This window comes from Passer domesticus, chromosome 3 (genome assembly GCF_036417665.1).
Source record: "Passer domesticus isolate bPasDom1 chromosome 3, bPasDom1.hap1, whole genome shotgun sequence".
Taxonomy (NCBI): Eukaryota; Metazoa; Chordata; class Aves; order Passeriformes; family Passeridae; genus Passer; species Passer domesticus.
Genome location: NC_087476.1, coordinates 108,956,468 through 108,976,602, shown reverse-complemented (window position 1 = coordinate 108,976,602; position 20,135 = coordinate 108,956,468). Strand labels below are relative to the sequence as shown.

Sequence of the window (20,135 nt, the reverse complement as noted above, 5' to 3'; positions counted from 1 at the left end):
CTCCAACCTCTCACTACTTAGTAACTTCTCAACAGCCTATCTTTATCTTTAAATACAGACACACTCCAACATACTCTTCCAAAGTACTCTGGGCTAAAAACAGGTGTTAATTAAAAATGCTGATAAGAGTCAGTGACACCTGTTGTTTCACATTTATTTTACTCAACCCTGTCTGTTAAATCCTAGCCTTTATTGCATTAATTCGCTTCTGCTTTTCTTCTTTTCCAGCTTTATCCCTCTCACTCTGGTGATCATGTAAACTTAACAGTATGTCTTGAAAGCTGGATTTTATTGAGCAAACATATCAGCATGTCTACACACTAAAGACAGCTATATAACAGAGGCCCAGTATCATTGCTGTGGTTAAGGATGAGTTGCTGCCTTTATAATAAATCCCTATTGTGTACGTGTGATATCTCTGCAATTTCGAGCTGCAGCAGATGGAAATTTGGTATTAAAGTTAAGATGAACAGGCCCTTTTCCTCCTTGGCTTTCTATGAGGTACAGGGCCAATTCTCCCTCATGCCTGACATTGGATAAGATGTGCTTTTTTAGTGCTAAGACTTCTCAGAGGAAACATATTAGCTCAGTATTTTCTAAAGCTGGCTGCCTAAAGATAAATATCTACTTACAGAATCATGGTGCAAGGCCAAATTTTGAATCACTTGCTGAATTATGGGTCCATTAGAGTATATTTACCTTTTCCATCGATGTTTGTCAATAACCAAATTATTTCTTTATAATAAAATAATGCAGTGTAATGCTCATACAATTCCCACACATAACAGCTCCATTGCAGCAAATACAGCCATGGAAGAGACAGACAAGATATTGTCTGGAACTTTGTATGAATTTTGGCACATTTTTAAGGGAGCAAATGGAAAACTATTGAGTCTGATGTGCTTTTTCTGCACAGCATCATGTCCAGAACATAAAACATAGCAACAGCATTTGCTGAAGAGACTGAAGGCACTCCTGACCTAATCCCTTGCCATTAGCTGGGAGAGAATATTAGAACAGGGCAAGCATATGGTGATACTTCCCTAAGTAGTCTCCCAGTCTCCAACAATTTGTGGTTCAGGGATTTGCTGAGCCAGAGGTGGTTTCCAGGCTGGTGTTCCTCAGTGAATTCCTCTTCTCTGAACCTTGCCTTTGAACTCACATACAATTTTATCATCCACAACATCCTGTGGGGTAAGGAGGTTCATATTTTAATTATATGTTATGTGAAGAATCACTATATTTTGAAATGGCCACGTGTTAGCTTTGCTTGATGACCTCTATTTTTTGTATTAGAAGAAGCAGTGAACAGTCATTTACTGTGCTCTTTCTCCCTAACACTCACAATTTAATAGATCTCTATCTCAGCTGTTCCTCTTTAGGTCGAGGAGTTCTTGTCTATTTAGCCATTCCTTTTACTAAAGCTTTTTCATGCCTTTAATCATCCTGGCTAGCCTTCCTAAACCTTTTTGAGTTCTACTATAGCCTTTTACAGATTGTGGGACTCCAAAACTACACACAAAATTCAGGTGTACTGAAGTTCATTGTTTTCTTGTCTAGCTCTTTCTAAGAATTCCTAGTTTGCAATGTGCTTTTTGTACCTCAGCTGAGCACTGAACTATTTTATAGCTGTAGAGTTATAGGACCAAATTCTTCTTCCAGAATAATGTTGAGCTCAGATTGCATCAGGTTACACATGAAGCTTGGAGTCACACACCACTGTGTACAAAGCGCTTCACTTTGAATTTATTTATCTTTAATTTTACCTTCAATTTTCACACTATGTCATTGCACCCTGTGAAGCCCTTTTGCTGCTCTTCACAGCAGGTTGTATCTTTACTAGTGTTAATAATTTAGTGGCACTAGCAAATGCTGGCAGGTCACTGTCTGCTCCTTTGCCAGGTTACTTACAAGAGCAGATCTGCTATACTTATAATTTCCATTGGTGACTTCCATGACAACTAGCCATTTACTCTTACTCTCTTTCTTACCTTTTAATTAATTACTTATCTATGAAAGGGAAGCTTTCCTCTAATCCTGTGGCAGCTTAGTTTCTTTAAGACATATTGGTGACAGACCTTCCAAAAAGGTCTTCAATGGTCAAACTTTTATCAGCAGCAGCTGGATAGCCATTACTCACATGATTGCTGACATCAGAGAATTTGAGTGTTGAGATGTGACTTGCCTTTACAGAAATCCTGCCGACTCTCCCCCAATATGTTATTTGTCTGTATGTTCACACATTTTTAAAACATAGTTTCTACACACTGGTACAGAGGCTGGACTTACAGGGCATAGTTCTCCAAGGTCTCTCCAGATTGTTTTGAAAACTAACTAAATATTTTCCCTGTTTTTGTCCTCAGGTGCTAAGGTCATTCTAAATGTGAGGTTACACCACACTGTTTCAGATGTTTTATCCTTTACTACCTTTATAAATTCTGAATTAATTTTACCTAGTGCTGGCCATATTTATCTATCTGTAGTTGATACTTCAACATGTACTGGTGTAAACCAAGAAACATCCCCATTCTCCCCTATCTTGGCCAAGTGGTCAAAAGGAGATTTTTAAAGAGATCTACATGCCTGTCTGCTTTTTTTATCTTTTTGTAAAACTTTCTTGAAATATTTTTTTTTAATCTATGTGCTTCTCTCATTCTATTACAGAAACTATCTGAGCATGTAAGATCTTTCTGTTAACTGGCCAGTAATAATGTGATACAGGAGCTAGACATTTACAGTGCAAATCATTCCATTTATCTTCAAACAGCTTACCTTTACATGGCTAATTTAAGCTAATTAGGTAGGCTCCTTTTGTAGTTAATTGATAGGGATAGACACTGGCGTTTGATTCTTCACGCTTATCTGAGATATCTCCCTTCAATGGGATTACTCATCCTTTGGGTGCCCATGTCTTTATCCTAACTACAGAGGAAGCCCAGATGAGCATGTAGGACACATAAATTCTACATCATTAAGGTATGAGAGGTGCACCCCCAAGACACCACATCCATTTATTGGACGAATGACTATTGCTGATTTTTTTCTAAATTTTCCTCTTGGTGTTCTTTCCTTCACAGGCTCTTGGGTTCTGAAGAACCATAAAAGGCAGATCTGCATTTGAAGACAGAAAGCCTAGGGCTGCCTGACTATTCAGTTAGCTCTTCCTGCAGGGCACTGGATGGAAATGGGAGAAAAGTCAGAAAAAACTCTGAGGGAGTGAGAGAAAACTCTGATCTGATGAGCTGAGCTCACAACAGAATATTGCCAGACAGTCCACATATAGTAAAGGGAAGTGTAATGGTGGGGCGCAGGAAGACTTTGAAGATGAATGGAGAAAAAGTGTCTTGGTAGAGAGATGAGACATGAATTGATCTGGAAAACTTTAAAGAGAAAAATAAATCTTAAATTCAGTTCTTGATTAAGACCTCAAATTAGAGATTTTTGAGGTCTTCACTCTTAAAAAAGATGCCATTAGTGACTAGGTGGAGTTGATGGAGAGGGAGAAACTGATGACCTGTGAAGGATTACAACAGCTGCTCAAGGATGGAGATATGTTGCTAAGAACAAATTTTTGAGGGGTTTGTCCAAGAATATGATGCATTTGCATTGTTTCTGCAGTCAGTGTATGCCCAAACCCCTCAAGATTTCAGGGAAATTGCACAGCTGGTACAGCAGGAAAAAGCCACCTTACGAGGACAGATTATCAGTTACACAACACAACAGTGGTTTCAGTGTGGGCTCAGCTTCTGAAAGTAGCAATATCAAAGTCAGATTAACCAGCATGTGGGAATAGATTTGGCACAAACAATATTAGTCCAGTGTAGCTATTTCATGTTCCTTTTTTCTAGTGCAGCCCCATGGGTGGGGACGTAGCAGAAAACTGGATGACTTCTTGCACTCTGGGCCACCAAATTGCATCTGCTGCTGGCTGTGCAAAGTGGCTCTAGGTTACAGCAGCTCTGGGACTGCTCTAAGTGTGTCTAAGGGACCATTCTTCCTATCCTCCAAGCAATGTCTCCCATTAGGTTGAGCAGCAAATCTTGCCCAAATCTCCAACAGCAATTTCTCATGGTTTATCTTCATGGCATTTTGTTCTAAAGCAATTATGCCATGTAATTCATTGTCCCCCCACTCCAATATTTTGCTCATTATTTCTTACATTGTAATCATTGCCAGAGAATTAAATCCTAGAGTCACTCCTGTAGCATCAAAGTATCTGACTGAAATTGAAAACTGTGTTGGAGCTGGTTTAAGAAAAGAAATCATTAACAACATAGGACTGAAGCAAAGACAGTCTAAACTTTTTATGAGATCTTTAACCTCTTTAACTGCAAAAATATCATAGTTCCATTAAATAGGTGCCTTTATTTCTTGTTTCTAAAACAGGTCAAGAAGTATGACCAGGGGAATCTTTTCATGTGTAGTTCCATCACAGCAATATAAATTCTCATTTATCAGTGCTGTGGTAATATGAAAACCTTTGGTTTTGATCGTTTTTCAAAAGATGACAAAAAATGACTCTTCAAAGTCATCTCCAGAAGGTGCTACTTTAGTGAAAATGCTACTACTGAACTTACTCCCATAGAGATGAATTCTGTTCATGTGGCCACCATGGAGAACCTGACTGCCATCAATGATCATTTTATCTGAAGGCATAATTTAATGCCTAATAGGTTACCTTATGAATATAAAAGACATTCTTAGTCCTCAACCATGTCATCATTAATGTTTATACATATTTTGTGACACACTATGTACCAATATAATTATAGATTCTACTTCTAGGGTGCTCTTAAAAAGGATCATAAAAGCTCTTTGCTCACTCTGTCTCTCAGTTCCATACAGTTGGCAGCAGATGGGATTGAGAACTATTCCTATGGAGCTGAGGCATTTTTTTCACCTTTGATTTAGGGTCCTATTTAGGATGGAAATTCTCACAGCGAATATCTACTTTGGAGATTGCAGTGCAGTGATACGGGAACCTGCTTACCAAGGGGTAGTTAGTACTGCATTAGTGATGTACCTGCAGGGCAAAAGAGCTTTATTTTAACTTTTCAAAGGCTGTCTTGGACTTAAGTGATAACTGTCTGTGTCCAGGCATCATGCCTTGTAGTATAGAAGTGCACTTCAGAACTCTTGAATAGTGAAGTGATTCATAAAGATCAGTGGCGGCTGGAAGCAGGTCTCCCCTGATGCTAATGACCACTTACCTTCTCATCTTCTTTAAGAATGTTTATTTACAAAGGAGGCCTATCAAGTCCTGTGTGCAAAGTCATAGCACTTGATGAATGTTCTGCGCAATATGAAGATAATTTTTTGCATTTACCCAGTAGCATCTTACATGGAACATTGTGAAGAGTAAAACACTTCTGAGATTTGTGAAGGAGTGAAAACAGCAAAAGTAAAAACATGGTGGAGGTTCCCATTTTTGGATTCATACAAAGGAGAATCTTTCATGAATCCATCCAAAATTCTAGCAGTGAATATGATCAGAGTTGCACTTTTCTCTTGAAAGGTGAAAAAGCACTATGTTGTTATTTACAACAAAGCTTTGCTTTGTAGTTAAACATATTTGTACTATGGGGGGAAAAAACCAAATTACATTCTCTTAATGAAATTATCAAATTGAAAGGTGCAAGTGGTTTTGAATCTTAGTATTTTTCCATGTAGAAAAAAAAATAGAAAAAGAAAAACAATCCTTAGACTGGGTATTCACAAACACAAAAACAAAATTACAAAGGAGGAAAGGGCACAGCAGAACCACAGAACTGTGGCTGCATCTTAATTCTGCAACTCCTGTGCTGCATTTCAGACTTTACTTTCTAGCCCTGCTTTCTCACTCAAAAAATGGAACACAACAGAGCAGGCGTGTGCTTGTGCCAGTGTGTCCGTGTCAAACAAACAAGATAATTTCATGCATTAGAAAATATGACAAGTACAATTTACAAATGCTTGATCAGAGTGAAGCTAAGCCATGAGTCAGCGATGCCGCAGTTAACGAGTGCAAAATGGCTCCGTCCCATTCCGTGCTCCCTGCGCGGCTACACGGGGCTGAGACAGAGGCAGGAGGTGCTGCAGCCACTCACACAAATACACCTAGCAAAAGGGTGGGGGCAAAAAGGGAGGTTACAGCTCCCCAAGGCTTCCCAATAAATCCACCTCTGCTCAACATTTTACATAATGATATAATGCGTTATATTATTATAAGCAGTGACATCATGATGAAATACCAGAGTGCTACTGAAGTGGCAAGGAACACCTAAGATACATTTCTGTACTTGTAATTCAGTTCCTGTATTTTTTAATTATAGATAAGGATTTAGAGGGAAAATAATTATTCATTCCATAAATACTGTTGTAATGGATCCCTGGCATATAATTAAGAGGCCTTTAATTTTAATTTTGTATACTGAATGCTTGTTTTTGGAGGTATTCCATATTTGACATTCAGGGCCTGCAAAGCTCTAAGCTTCTATTTTAGTGGAAGCTAAAGATGTGTGGTTTGCAAATTTAAGAACTTAGCTTTTATAATGATGGATACAAATGACATGGCTGAATCCAATATATTGTAAATAATTTTCCTTCCTTCTAATTGCAATCTGCTTCAATTATGCTGCCAGTGTTCCTTTGCCCATCTCAGCTTGGATGGAGCATCTTCTTTCTAAAGTGCCCTCATGCCAAAAGAGGGAATCTCCCATCACTGCATTCAGCATTTTCTAGAAATTGACCTCATTGATGGTAGAAAAATAGATAGACTATAATCTCCCTGAATGTGAAAATGGATGTCCCCAGTTATTTTCAACTGAACATACAACCTTTTGGCCTACAGTAAAATCACTGGCACATGATTTTTACTAGGTGTGGATAACCCTTCTGAAAAGGTAACTGTATTTCTGAATTCTAGTAAATACAGACACTCACATCTTTAAAAGTACAACAGTAAATGGAACTTTTTTGGCAGACTCAGTAGGCAGGTCAAAGACTGTCTCAGCATGTAGAATGAATTAATGTTTCTCTCCCGTGAGCTGGTCCTTCTAAAAAGGCTTAAGGCAGATTGGTGGGGTATTCAAAGGAAAGCTGGAGAGTGGGGTGAAACCTATTGTTTATATGAACATTTTTCAGATTTAGATCTTGAAATATTTAAGCATTTTAATGTTTTAATCTTGTATGAAAGACTCCGCCCTTCCCTGTCCATCCCTGATGTGTCTGGTCTCCTCCACAGCCCACCACACACCTCCTAAACTGTCTTCTCCCATTTGGCTCTGTGCTGCAGAACACTGTACATTCCCACATATGCCTTCAGAAATTTGTCCCCAACACCTTGGCTTTTACTCATGCTCCTAACCCCATTTCTCTGACTTCCTACCATACCTCTGAGCTCTTCTCCTTAGTTCCTTGTCTTGCAGGTTTAACTTACGTGAATGGGCTGCTTGCTCTTTCTGAAGCCCAAATGAACTGCAGAAGGCCCTACTCCATGCCAAGAAACACCTTCTGAATATCAGCCACAATTTTACTGCACATAATTTAGAAACCACTATGCTTCCTCCATTTGGTGCACTAGGGTACAAAACAATCACTTTGCTTTAGTCTCCTCACATTCACAAGAGAGTAACAAATGTACCCTAATGCTCCATCAAGTTTACAATCTCAGTTTACAGGGCTTCTGCATCCAAGTCTTCTGGTTTGGTCATACAGACACATCTGTTGTGATGAAAAAAATCACTCTGAAGACATATATTAGCTATTTGTAACTAGCCTGCAAGTATTCAGTGCTAAATGAAAAAGGTGAAAAAGTGAATAAATCGAATAATAGAATAATAGAAACATCTAATATCCTGAGTTGGAAGGGACCCACAAAGATCATGAAAGTTCAGCTTCTGGCCCTGCACAGGTCAGCTCCAAGAATCACACCCTGTTCCTCCAAACACTCCTTGAGCTCTGTCAGGCTTGGTGCTGTGACCATTGCCTAGGGAGCCCTGTTCCAATGTAAAAGCACCCACTGGGTGAAAAACCTCTTCCTAATATTCAACCTAATCCTCTCCCCACAGCTTCAGACCTTTCCCTCAGGTCCTGTCACTAGTCACCAGAGTGAAGAGATCACTGCCTGCCTCTCCACTTCCTCTCATGAGAATGCTGGCCACCATGAGGTCTTCTCTTGGTTTTCTCTTCTCCAGGCTGAACGAAATGACCTTCTGTCTGCCAGGGCACTGCTTTCCATCAGCCAGGATCCCCAGGTCCCTTTCCATGGCACTGCTCTCCAGCCTCTGGTTCCCCAGTCTGTATATCCAGGGCTGCACCACCCCAGGTGCAAAATTTGCCACTTGCCCTTGTTACCTTCACATGGTTGGTGACTGCCCAGTCCTCTCATTTGTTGAGGTCTCTCTGCAGCCTCTCCCTGCCTTGGAGGGAGCCAACAGCTCCTCCCCCTCGTGTATTGTCTGAACTGGCTCAGTGTCCCTCCCAGCCCTGTGTCCAGGTCATTTATGGAGATGTTGAAGAGCACAGGGCCAAGGATGGAGCCCTGCAGAACCCCAGCAGTGACAGGTCCCCAGTCTGATGTCACCCTGTTCCCTGTAACCCTTTGTGTCCCAGACATGAGCTCACCCATCCCAGCATGTGTTTATCCAGCTGGGGGATGAACATTTTGTCCAGAAGGATCCCATGAGAGACAGTATCAAAAGCTTTACTGAAATCCAAAAGCACAACATCAACTGGCTTCCCTTGATCAGCTGGGTGGGTTACCCTGCCGTAGAAGCAAATCAGGTGTGATAAGCAGCACTTTCCTGACTTGAAGCTGTACTGGCTGGGACCAAGGAGTGCTTTGTCCTTCAGGTGCTTTCAGCACCTCCTAGAATAATCTTCTTCATAATTTACCAGTCACTGAAGGGAATGTGACAGGCCTAAAGTTTCCAGGGTCACCCTTCTTGTCCTTCTTGAAAACTGGGACAACGTTTGCCAGCTTCTGCTTAGCTGTGGCCTCTCCAGATTGCCAAGGCAATTCAAAAATTATGAAGACAGGCCTCCCAATGACATCAGCCAGCTCTTGGAGTGTTCTCAGATGAATCCCAGCAGGCCCCACAGACTCATGGGGGTCCAGCTGGAGAACTGGAATGGTCCTCAGGGCTCAGTTCAGGGCCTTATGCCCTGGGAGTCCCTTATGCCGTCATTGGTATTGAAGACAGAGATAAAGAAAGCATTAAACATCTTTGCTTTATGGCCCTGTTTGTGAGGTGACCATCCTCATCCTGTAACAGGCTGATGCTATTGCTGCACTGACTTTTGTTATTACTGCATTTTAAAATAACCCCTGTTTTTATGGCCTCCCACAGGTGTGGGCAGCTTCAGCTCCAGTTGAGCTTTGGCCACACAAATTTTCTCCCTGCAGTGGTGAACAGCACCCCTGTATTCCCTCCATGTCACCTGACCTTGCTTTCCCTGACAGACAGGTAGTGGGAGAAACTCCCCATTTTCAGTGTCCTCATGAGCATAACATGGTGACCTGAGAAGGCAGGATCATAATTCCCTCCTCACTTTTCTCCTACTCTGAACCCACAGCTGTAAATCAGGCCAGCAGGAGTGCCTTGCCTTGCCAGTCTATCACAGACAGATGAAATAGCAGCAGCTGCAACTTTCATGTGTCTGAATTAGTGGGCACTGTGCCTCCCTATGATCCTCCTAGACATTGCATCATGCCTAGATGGCATTCACTCACCCAGAACCATGGTTTACCATTCCCCAACAAATCTGTAGCTCTCTCTGCTTAGCCTACATTTAAATCATTCTAGTCACTTAAGAAAATATCTAAAAGGAAATAAACACCAATTAAGGCACAGCCACTTTAATGCAATAATGATCAGCTCTGAACATCATTTCCTTGCTTTCTATCAGATAAATCTCCCATATTTGAACATTTAATTTTGTACTTAGGTTATGTCTTCTGAGATAAGCTTTAAGCATTACCATCTGTTCTCCAGCAATCACATGATCCTATCACTTTGATTTGGTTGAATACAAATCCCTTTGAAAATAGGAGAACAGCAAAATAACACATTTGTTCCAAAAACTGCCACAACTGTAGATTGTTCAAGGGCTGCTTTACAGTGGGAGGTAAAAGACATGAGGAGACTCTCGTGCACACCTCCTGCTGTGCCCCACGCTGTCCAGGCAGTGTTCTGACACTGAAGGTTCTTGTTTTAGGAGGGTTGAGTCAGTGTTTCAGCTGCAGCCTCAAGGGCTGGCAGCTCAGCCAGGGCCCCATGCCTCTGCATGCCTGCTAGCACTTGGAAGCAAACCCTGAGTCAGAGGGAACACACCTTTCTCTTGCAAATCTAAGAACACTAGAGTTACACCTCTCAGCAATCTCTGAGGCATTTTTCCTGCATCTGTCCTCTGCAGGCAACTGGCCCACGGCCACAACAAGTTGGCCACTGCCACAACAGCATCTTCCCTGCTGGTTTCTAGGAGAAAGGCAATAACAGAGTTTGTACCCACTGTTGTGGCCATGTGTGTTAAGAAAACTCCAGTGAAGGACTGGTGCATATTATGCAAATATTGGATCATTCTTCTACAAGGAATAATTTCCCCACTGGAATGGACCTGTTCACCAGAAAGATGATCCTCTTCAGACTCAAAATGTAGAAGACAATATAGAATATTTGTCTTCTAGATTTGAAAAAAACCCCACATTCTAGGCTACCAAAGTAACTTGCTTTGCCCATGCAGACAATGCATATACAATCTGGATGAATCACTGCAAAAAGGTGCATTGTCAGTCTTTGCACTATGTCCATCTACACTCCTTCTCAACAAGATATTACAAACATTGTATCATTCAGAAGCTAATTTCTCCTTATGTTCATTCACTGGATAATTCCCAAAGGGAATATCACAGCTGTATTTGTGAACAGGTTGAACTGCTTCATATTAATATTTATAATGGGTTGGAAAAAATACAGCAATAAAACAATGTAGTATAAATTCTTGCTGAATTTATTAATATTTCTCATCTAATATCACAGCAGCTTCCCTGTGAAGACAAGGTGAGGAAGCTGGGGCTGCTCAGTCTGGAGAAGAAAAGGTTGTGTGAAGACCCCATAGCAACCTTCCAGTATCTGAAGGAGCCCACAGGGAAGCCAGAGAGGGACTCTGTCAGGAACTGCAGTAGTAGGACAAGGAGTAATGACTACAAAGTGAAAGAGGGGAAATTTAGGTTGGATATATGGAAGAAATTCTTTACTGTGAGGGTGGTGAGGCACTGGCACAGCTTGCCCAGAGAAGTTGTGAATGCCCTGTCTCTGGAAATGTTCAAAGCCACGTTGGATGGGGCTGGGAACAACCTGGCCTTAGTGGAAGGTGTCCCTGCCCGTGGTGGCTGGGTTATAACAAGATGATTTTTATGGTCCCTTCCAACCCAAACCATTCTATGATTCTATACAATTCACAGACAAATTCAACACTGTATTTTCTCCTCTTATTTTAATGGCATTGAAAATTACTGGAACCTGAATTTACATATGAGAATTTTAAAAGTGAGACTAACAAAACGTTCATATTTCAGGGGTGCAAAGACAAAAAAGTCCTGGACCATGAAGCATGCTTTTGTATTCTAGCATCTTTCTAAACTCACTGTTTTCTCCAAGTTTCTAAGTTCTTCCTATAACTAATCTGCAAGCAGTTGGTGAATATTAATCACTCAGAAGCAGGGTATCTTTTTTTCTATCAAGCTAAATGGGAGAGGGTGATTCATTTTAAGTGTATTGATGACAGAAGAGCTCTGAATAGCACTTTATCTGCATTACTCTATTTGAAAGGAACAAAGTGCAAGTTAAACAAACATTAACAATGAATGCATTTTTTTCAGGGGTGGTCCTCTTAGAAAATGTTAACCACATTAAAGTAAGTAGTTATTGAAATATGCAATTAATTTTAAGTTGATAGAAGCTGAAACTGTCACTCACCTGAGCAGGTGGTGGAAGAACCTTCTTGCATATCTGCTGATGGGATCCCTGTACTCCAGCACAGTTCTATCCAAGAGAGGCCTTGTTGGAGCATAAAAAGTTCCAAGGCTTGCCTCAAGCTGTGCTGTGGAATTCAAACACAGCAGCAATGAAACAAGTGAATTAGTTTCAATTACAACAGGTTGCTCATGTTTGCAGTCAGTCAAATTCCTCAAACAGTGATGAAATGTGATGTTGTTGAAGGACAGATGAAATTAAAATATGACAGATTGTACAAACAGAATTGTGCATATAAACTTTGGCTTGGAGGCACAGCTGACAATGACTTTGAGCAACAAAAGCTATCAAAAGGATAAAGAAGTCTATAACACATCAAGTTCTCACCAGCAGCCTACAACTAAAAGTGACTCATGAGACTAATACAGTGTGAACAAGATTGTCCAGTAGAGATCAACTCTCAATTAGCTCAAACCGTCTTTGTCCTCTTAGGCAAACAACAAGGGAGTTCAGTTTTTCAGGGATTATTGTGTTAGGTCAGCAGGTAACAGAACCCTCTTTGTGATGGCCTTGAGGTCTAAGGAACCTCCTTCGGCCCACAGTCCTTTAAAAATTTTAAATAAAAGGGTCTAGAAACCCTAAGGGTTTGACAGCATGTAGTGGTGGGAAACAGGATAACCTCCCTTGTAATCAATAAAATAAAGCCCTTTTGTTACACAAGTTCTCTCTTCTTTAAATATTTTCCAACTGCTGTACTCCACAGCTCAAGCTCTTAGGCATTTTTCTACACATTTTTATACAAAATTATAAACAATAGAAGTAAACATACAGTGTACTTATGTGTTCCACATGCTTAGCTGAAAGGAAATTAAATGATCAATAATACTTCTGCTCTTTGACTTTTACTGCAGAGTTAACAACGTAGTACAAGGCCTTATAGGCAGAAAGGGAGAATTTGATATATAAGTATTTGCTGTATATTTATGTTGCTCTACAAGCAAAATATAACCTATTGTCTCATTAGGCAGACAGAACCTCGTTGATTTGCCATTATTAATGTTTGTTTGAATTAGGCATTTCTGTATTTAGTGACAATTACTCTTTATTCCAAGCACAGTTACATTTGATTTTATTAGGCTTGATAGCACTAAATGTGCTAATAGTACTGTGTTAGTTACACAGACAAACTGTTAGTAAATTAGTTTTATGTTATCTCCAATCTAGATCGTAAGATAAGTCGAACTTTAAAGGTATTTTCTTTCAAAGCAGCAGTCAATTTAGATTAAAATAGAAAAACAAGCCATACTCCCTTGCCATTGCTGTTTTCTTGACAGCATGTTTTGAACTTCTGAAATATTTCAACTGACATGGAATATGAGTGACTACTGGCACAGTTATACATTCATTAAATAGCCCAGCTTGATGTTGAAGGCAGGATAAAGATCTCAAAGATAAGTGCCCCATCACTATAAATAAAAGGTCCCACTGGGTTTTGTTAATAAAAAAGAAAACAAATTACCATGCCAAATTTGTTAGATTTAGATAGAATAACTCCTGGATGGAATAAAATTCCTTCTTCTGTAAACAGTGTTAGGGAGCTGCATGGGGGAAACACACAGATATCTGTTTATAATGTACATATTTTTAGAAGCGTATCATAGCCAGCCCTTTTCACAGGTCCTTTTCAAAGCATGTTTTATTTAGAGTTTATATGTTGTGTTTGCAACACAGAGATTTTTTTTTAATCAGATCCCACAAAATGGGATAGCTGATGGTTTGGCAGCAATGTAGGACACCTTGGAGTTTTTCTATCATCAAACACACCAGAATCCTAAGTATTCTCTCTTCCCACAAAAGATGCCTGGTCTCCAGCTGTCTGCCTGCTAGACTGGAGGATAACACCTTCACTAAATCAAGGCACTTCAAATCTTGAAGTCTATTGAGTTTCAAGATAGACAGCAAATCAAGAAGAAGGCACCACACCAGGCTTTAGCAGAGACAGGGCTAAACTTAAAATTCATAATTTCTTCTGAGGGACCCCAGCTACTACTGCAGGGGGCTAGATTACAGTAAGGACAAATGCTTTAATCCTAAAGGAGGCAGCAGAGGATAGTGTATTCAAGGCCTTTGCATCTTGTAATGAAAGAATGACCCTTTGAAAGCACCTTAAAAATCTCTTGTCCCCATTGCAGGAAAACATCTCTCCTTAAGTTGGTGCTGTCTCAGCATGAATATAACACAAATATTTCAATCCTGTATTAACTAACCTTGGTCGGTAACATAAGCTAAATTTATAGAATGTAATGAAGTTACAAAATGTAATGCTAGTGCTATGTATATTAAGTATTGCCTATAGCATATATATATATATATTACAATATGCATTATTTCAGTGTCACTATTGATACAAACTAAATGTAGTCAATGCATTGGTCCAGATTTTATTGAAATTACTTGTCTACAATGACATGTGATTATGAGGCACCATAATCTGGCTGTCTGTGTGGAGTCTCATTACTGTCTTCTTTATACAGTCAATAAATACATAGTCATAATCCACACATGAATTACCAAGACACCACGGAAATCCATTAGAAATATAAACAGTCTCTTACCTTCTCTGGCTGGTGTAAGCTTTTGTTTAAGGAGGTGGTTGCAAATGGCACTCAGGCAGATAAAGCACCGCTGACCCATGGTGTTCCAGTTCATGGTGCTCAGGACATTAATTGCCTCCTGTATCTCATCATTACGAATGTACTGGTGGATGATTTCCTCAAGGCCCAGTTGTCCTCTTGTGAGTACACCTTTAACAAGAAATATTACAACCAGAGATAATGGGTTCATACTTTTATAAAGTAAACCAGTAGCTGACTCCTTTTCAGCACAGTTAAAAATAATTGCCACAATTTAAAATTAAGTTGATGGGTTTCAGTATGAAATTTTTTATGAGATAGCGCCGTACTATCTTGGCATACTTAGCCTGAGGGTGCTGGACAGCAGACAGAAGTCATCAATGAACTTCGCATGTGGATATTGAATGAATGTAGCCAAAAGTCACCGGTGACAACACTACATAATGAAATTTGGCTTAAACAAGGTGGAATAACTTTATTTGGAGTTTATCACTATTGCAAGGTAGATAATAAATCAACTTTCACAGCGTTTCTTTCCTGTAGGGAAATAGTGCTGGACAACACTAAACCCCAGCATTTGTCTCACACAGATGTATCTTTGCACACAAGTGTAGAGCAGCTCCAATCTCAAAGCAGCTCTTACTCAATTACTCTCCATATTGCAACTGCTCTGGAACATCCTTCTAGCTTGGCAATGTTCTCTAAGTGGAGCACTTTTTCTGAGGGGATACCATAGAAGTTATCATCATCTTGATACTACAGACCTTTGAATTAAAACTGCACATGAAACCAAGAACAAGCTTGCCACAGAGATGTTTCTTGACTTGTAGATCTCAGCTTCCAAACAGAAAAGGTGACTAAAAAGCTGCAGGAAATAATGTTATTTATTATCTCTGACTAAACAAATATCATGTGACATTGGCCACATACAGAATTTTAGCAACTCCTGCTCACTTTGGATCGCTCTGATAGAATACTCTTTATCAGTACTCATCCAAATATTGGAAAGAGACCAGAATTAATTTACTGTTTCTCTATCTTTAAATAAAAACATAATTTTTAGGTTTTTTTTTTTTTTTTTTTTAAAAACCCAAACATTTTCTCTATTTATATTCTGATGTTGTTTGTTGAAACGAAACATATGGAAAAAGTTCTGATGAGAAAGGGAACAAGCTGAATTTCAATACTGGTATTAAAACCATAGGACTGGTTGGGGTAAACAAGGCCCGGTAACAGAGAAGAGCAGACCTGTTATGTATAAAACATACCTCACAAAACTTTCATAACTGTTGTGAATACTGTTTGTGATGTTAAATAAGAAGTGAGGGGAAAAAAAGGGGAGAAAAACATCTGAATACAGCTTGTGGAGAATTGCAGAGAACTTGCATATACAGAAGTGATGTTTTTGGGGAAAAACATGAATATATGTATATTCACATTTAGTAACAGACAACTACTTAAATTTTTTTAGCATCATTAAATAAAGGTTTTCCATTGTATTTCGCCTTATATTTGCATATATTAAAGCCTATGGACATTATGCTGGGTAACAGCCATGTTTAACTTGTTAATATCTAATAGTTATAGCAGACTTTATTCTTCCTAAATGTTTAGTGTTTTTAAAGCATTACAGCAGCTGGGCAATCTCCACATTAACCTCTCAGCAAAGATGAAAATACTTATTTTCATGTTAATTAAATACAATACTATATTTAAAATGCCTTTAGAGGCCAGCAATGCTGAACCACTGGCACCAGCACCAGGTTTGGCATTATCCAAGATCTGGGTTGACATCAATAAAAAGAAACCGCTTTTGGAAATGAGTTTGGCATTAGACATCAAAAATATTTGCCATTAGTGTTTGAGGGTATGTTTAATATGATTTTTTCCTGAAATAAATCTGGATAGACAGCATAATGGCGATTCACAGAACTTGTCCAAAACCATAATGTAGCTGGAAGTTAAAAACATATTTGCCTATTCTCACTGACATAGTTTCTTAACTGACTTCTGTGGGAAACAATTCCAAGCCATGTGTTACTCATGGATTTTATTTCAGTCCTGAATGCCTGTCTGGGTCTTGCTGTCATGAGCCCCTAATTTTTTTGCTCTAATTTATTATTGCATTTAATTAATTTATTTATTTGTTCTGCATTATTTTTAAATAGCAGAAACCTAAAAACTGAGACGGTGAAGAGGGACTTACTAATCAACACAGTGTTCCCTTGGCAGTGTGGCAAACTGAGGAGATGAAGTGTAAAGCTGAACACCAGGATGAAATAGAGAGCAGCATATTTTTGCACGGTGGACTACAAAGAGGGAGAGAGGGGAAAAAGGGAAAGAGCTTTGCCTTCTTTCTAGAAGAGATTTTACAGTAATTATACAGAATGAATTTTAAAATGTGATAACTTTCAGCTGTAGAGGTCAACATCTTCCCATTTGGATGCTTGACTTCTCCTGGGTGGTGCGCTTCCAGGCAACCTGCTTGGGAAAAAGAGGTGACAGCCAACTCACTGCCTAATTGATTTAGGAACAGTGCCCAGGGAGACAGTCCAATTAAGTTTACAAGCTGGCAATTAGCAGGAAAGGCCTCTAAATCCCTGTACTGAGAGCCTGCTTGCCTTGGTAAGAACATAAATGTGCTAAAGATAGCAAGGGGAAAGCTGTGCATTCTGGAAAGCTGTTGTGAGAAAACCTCACCAGGGAGGACTGAAGAAAAGCAAGGTAGAGGTGGGTAGAGTGCCTCCTGCTCAACTCCATCCCACCAAATCAGGACAGAGATAATTTAGAGGGTTTTTCTTTTAAATGGCCAACATGCACAAAATCATCAAATAGCTGTTATAATTAGTGTTCTGGGGTACACTGTAACTATTAAACCTGTCATTGAACTTAATGCAGTTAATTATCTCAAAATGAATGATAACCTGAAAACAGGTTTTTAAATAGTTTTCATGGATAACAGCAATAATCTCGATCAGCTCTTTTAAAACTACACAACTATAAGCCAATCCAACATCTTTTTATTACTAACATCCTATTACATAAATTTCATTTTTTGCAGTGGCACACTTGGTTAAAATTTTTTAATTCAGTCTTTCAAATTTTTAGGTCTCTGGTCATTTTTTGACAGTTTTTTCCCCACAAAAGTACATGTGTGTTTCATCAAGTAAATAAATTAAATAGATTTTTAAATCTTACTATCATCTAGGTTGTTATTTTGAGTCTTTTGGCAATTTGTTTGGGTTTGTTTTTTTAATAAAAAAGGCTTCTTCCTAATCTCAATAGCTTTATACAAAAGAATCATTAAAAACTCTCAGGAAGATCTACAGAAGTAATCCTGTTTTCTTGGACAGACAATGGGCAAAATGCTGAAATTTTCCAGGATGGCTGTCTGCCCTGCTGAAACACTGGCTTGGGAGTCAGAGGGTTTAAGCATGATTGTTTTTTTAGCTCACACAATGGGCTTGCACCACTGTAACTTGCCTGACTTGAATGAAATGAATACAGTTCTCACTGATGAGCCACTGCAGGGGTTTTATTCTTAGTTCAGCCACTGTGTAACTCTTGGAAAGCCCTTTAGCTTTTCTTTACTGCTTCTTGTTTTTCTGCTTGTAAAAGGAAGTTAGTTGTGGTTTTACTCTTTGAAAGTCTCTTCACACCTAAAAAGAGAAGTGCTATATAAATTTTAAAATTAGCATTATTACTTCTTTTATTCACAACTCCTTGCAAACTAATTGAGAGAAAAAACTTCTCTGAAGGTTATGAAAATCATTCTTCTTCTGTGGAAAGCCTTCAAAGGAAAAAAAAAGGTGCAACTTCATATACCGAAGCCAGGAAGAACAGAATATTGGACAATATACATCACACATGCAAAAAAAATTTGGTAAAGAAAATAGCATTACTGTTCTATTATTAAATATAGCTTATTTTAACTTGTTAGGGTTATTACTACAGAATGTGTACAATTCTTAAGATTATATGCTACAGATTAAATGAATTTTCCAGAGGAAAATTTGTTATGCTTTATTAAAGTAGTGAAGAACATTATAGGATGCTGATCAGACAGCAGGTCGGGGTCCTATTTTATAATAGGAAAAAGTATAAAGTTATTGTGAAACATAAAGAACTCCTTGGTATCTTCAGGTATCTTTGGAGCCATTTGCTTTTAAGGCTATGGTCTCATATACTTAAAATTAGGGTGTTCCCAACCTCGTGGGATACAGATGTTTCTTTGACAACTCAAGGTTCAACAGATGTGCTCAGTAACTTACCAAGTTTAAAGTGAAGCACTCCCAAGGGTCCTTTATCAAATCTAACCAACAAAAGATCGTGAATATCCATGTTGTCAGGACTGGGAAATGCCACTGGAGGAGCAGCCCACTGGATCTGGATGAGGCTGGTGGGCACGTCACAGTGTTTACTGAATTGCAGAGTTGCCTCAGGTGAATATTCCTGTGCCAAGAGCTGAATTTTAATTGGGGACAGTGCTGTGTCAAAAAGCTGCAGCTCCCCTTGAGAGCTGCCAACCAGCAGCACGGCTCCAGAAGGGTGGTAGGTTACTACAGCAGGGAGCAGCTCTGCCTGCGCCAGCAGAGTCACTTGGCTGTAGGCTTCATACAGAACTACTGAGGAGTCTTCACAGCCCAGCACCAGCTTGTCTTCTGTCACATCCCTGCAGCAGCTGATGGCCCTGGCTCGCAGGGGGACCCTGGTGACGGCGGCGCACTGGATTCGGCTCCTGACGCACTTGTAGACGCAGCTGTCGGCCATGGGCTCCTTGGCTGCCGACACCGAGCGCTCCACAGTCAGCACCTGCTGGGGCTGCACGGAGCTGAACCTGGCATCCAGGGGCTCCCACTCCGTGCGGACGTAACTCAGCACCTGGCAAAAAGCCAAAGCCTTTTGGTACTCATTTGTAGTGATTTACTCTTAAAAATAGACTGCTGCGAATGCGCTTTCCTGTGGGGCAGTCACAAGTAGGCATTCTTGAAGTGGAGCTCTGAAATATACACTTTTAATATTTAAAAGATCAATTGATTTCATTTAAAAAACCTCTGCAATAGAGTTTGAACCATATTTGCTTGTCTGGACTTATTAACAGTTTAGCAGAACTGAAGATGAAAGAGGGAATGGTCAGTGATGGTAAGAGAAGAAAGGACTGATGTAGAAGAATAACTAATTATTCACAAGTGGCTTGGGGTAAAAATCCCAAAATTCTGGGAAAAAATCTATAGTAAATTACTCTTAGCATCAAGCATAGAGGATTTTTGATCATTTGCTTTGGGCCATGGTAACAGAAAATATTACTCTGTAGTGGTAGAAACAATGGCGTGTTAAAACAGCACCTACTATACATTGCCAGGTGAGTAGGTGTTCTTGGGTGCCATACAGTTTTAGATGCAGAAATAATGAATTTGTGATAGCAGAAAAGCAGGGACCATTACAGGGTACTTGAAAGTTAAACAAATGGGAGGAAGAACAAAAAGGCAGAATGTGATAAAAAGACAGCAGCTGGCAAAGAGCAAGAATCTGTAGTGTGGAAACATGG

The 20,135-nt window shown here is 39.6% G+C and overlaps 1 protein-coding gene across 25 annotated transcripts in view; it reads right to left on the bottom strand.

The window, feature by feature from the left end:
* WDPCP (WD repeat containing planar cell polarity effector) overlaps positions 1-20,135 on the bottom strand; it is a 147,791-nt gene that overhangs the window by 52,430 nt on the left and 75,226 nt on the right. For 23 of the 25 annotated variants that reach the window (XM_064414974.1, XM_064414973.1, XM_064414994.1 and 20 more), the window contains 4 exons: positions 18,859-19,468; positions 14,570-14,758; positions 11,958-12,081; positions 1,046-1,187 (listed from right to left, as the gene is read on the bottom strand). In XM_064414974.1, coding sequence (XP_064271044.1) covers positions 1,046-1,187; positions 11,958-12,081; positions 14,570-14,758; positions 18,859-19,468 — 1,065 coding nt within the window. The remainder of the gene's footprint in view (positions 1-1,045; positions 1,188-11,957; positions 12,082-14,569; positions 14,759-18,858; positions 19,469-20,135) is intronic. The other 2 variants (XM_064414996.1, XM_064414997.1) reach the window with 1 other exon arrangement.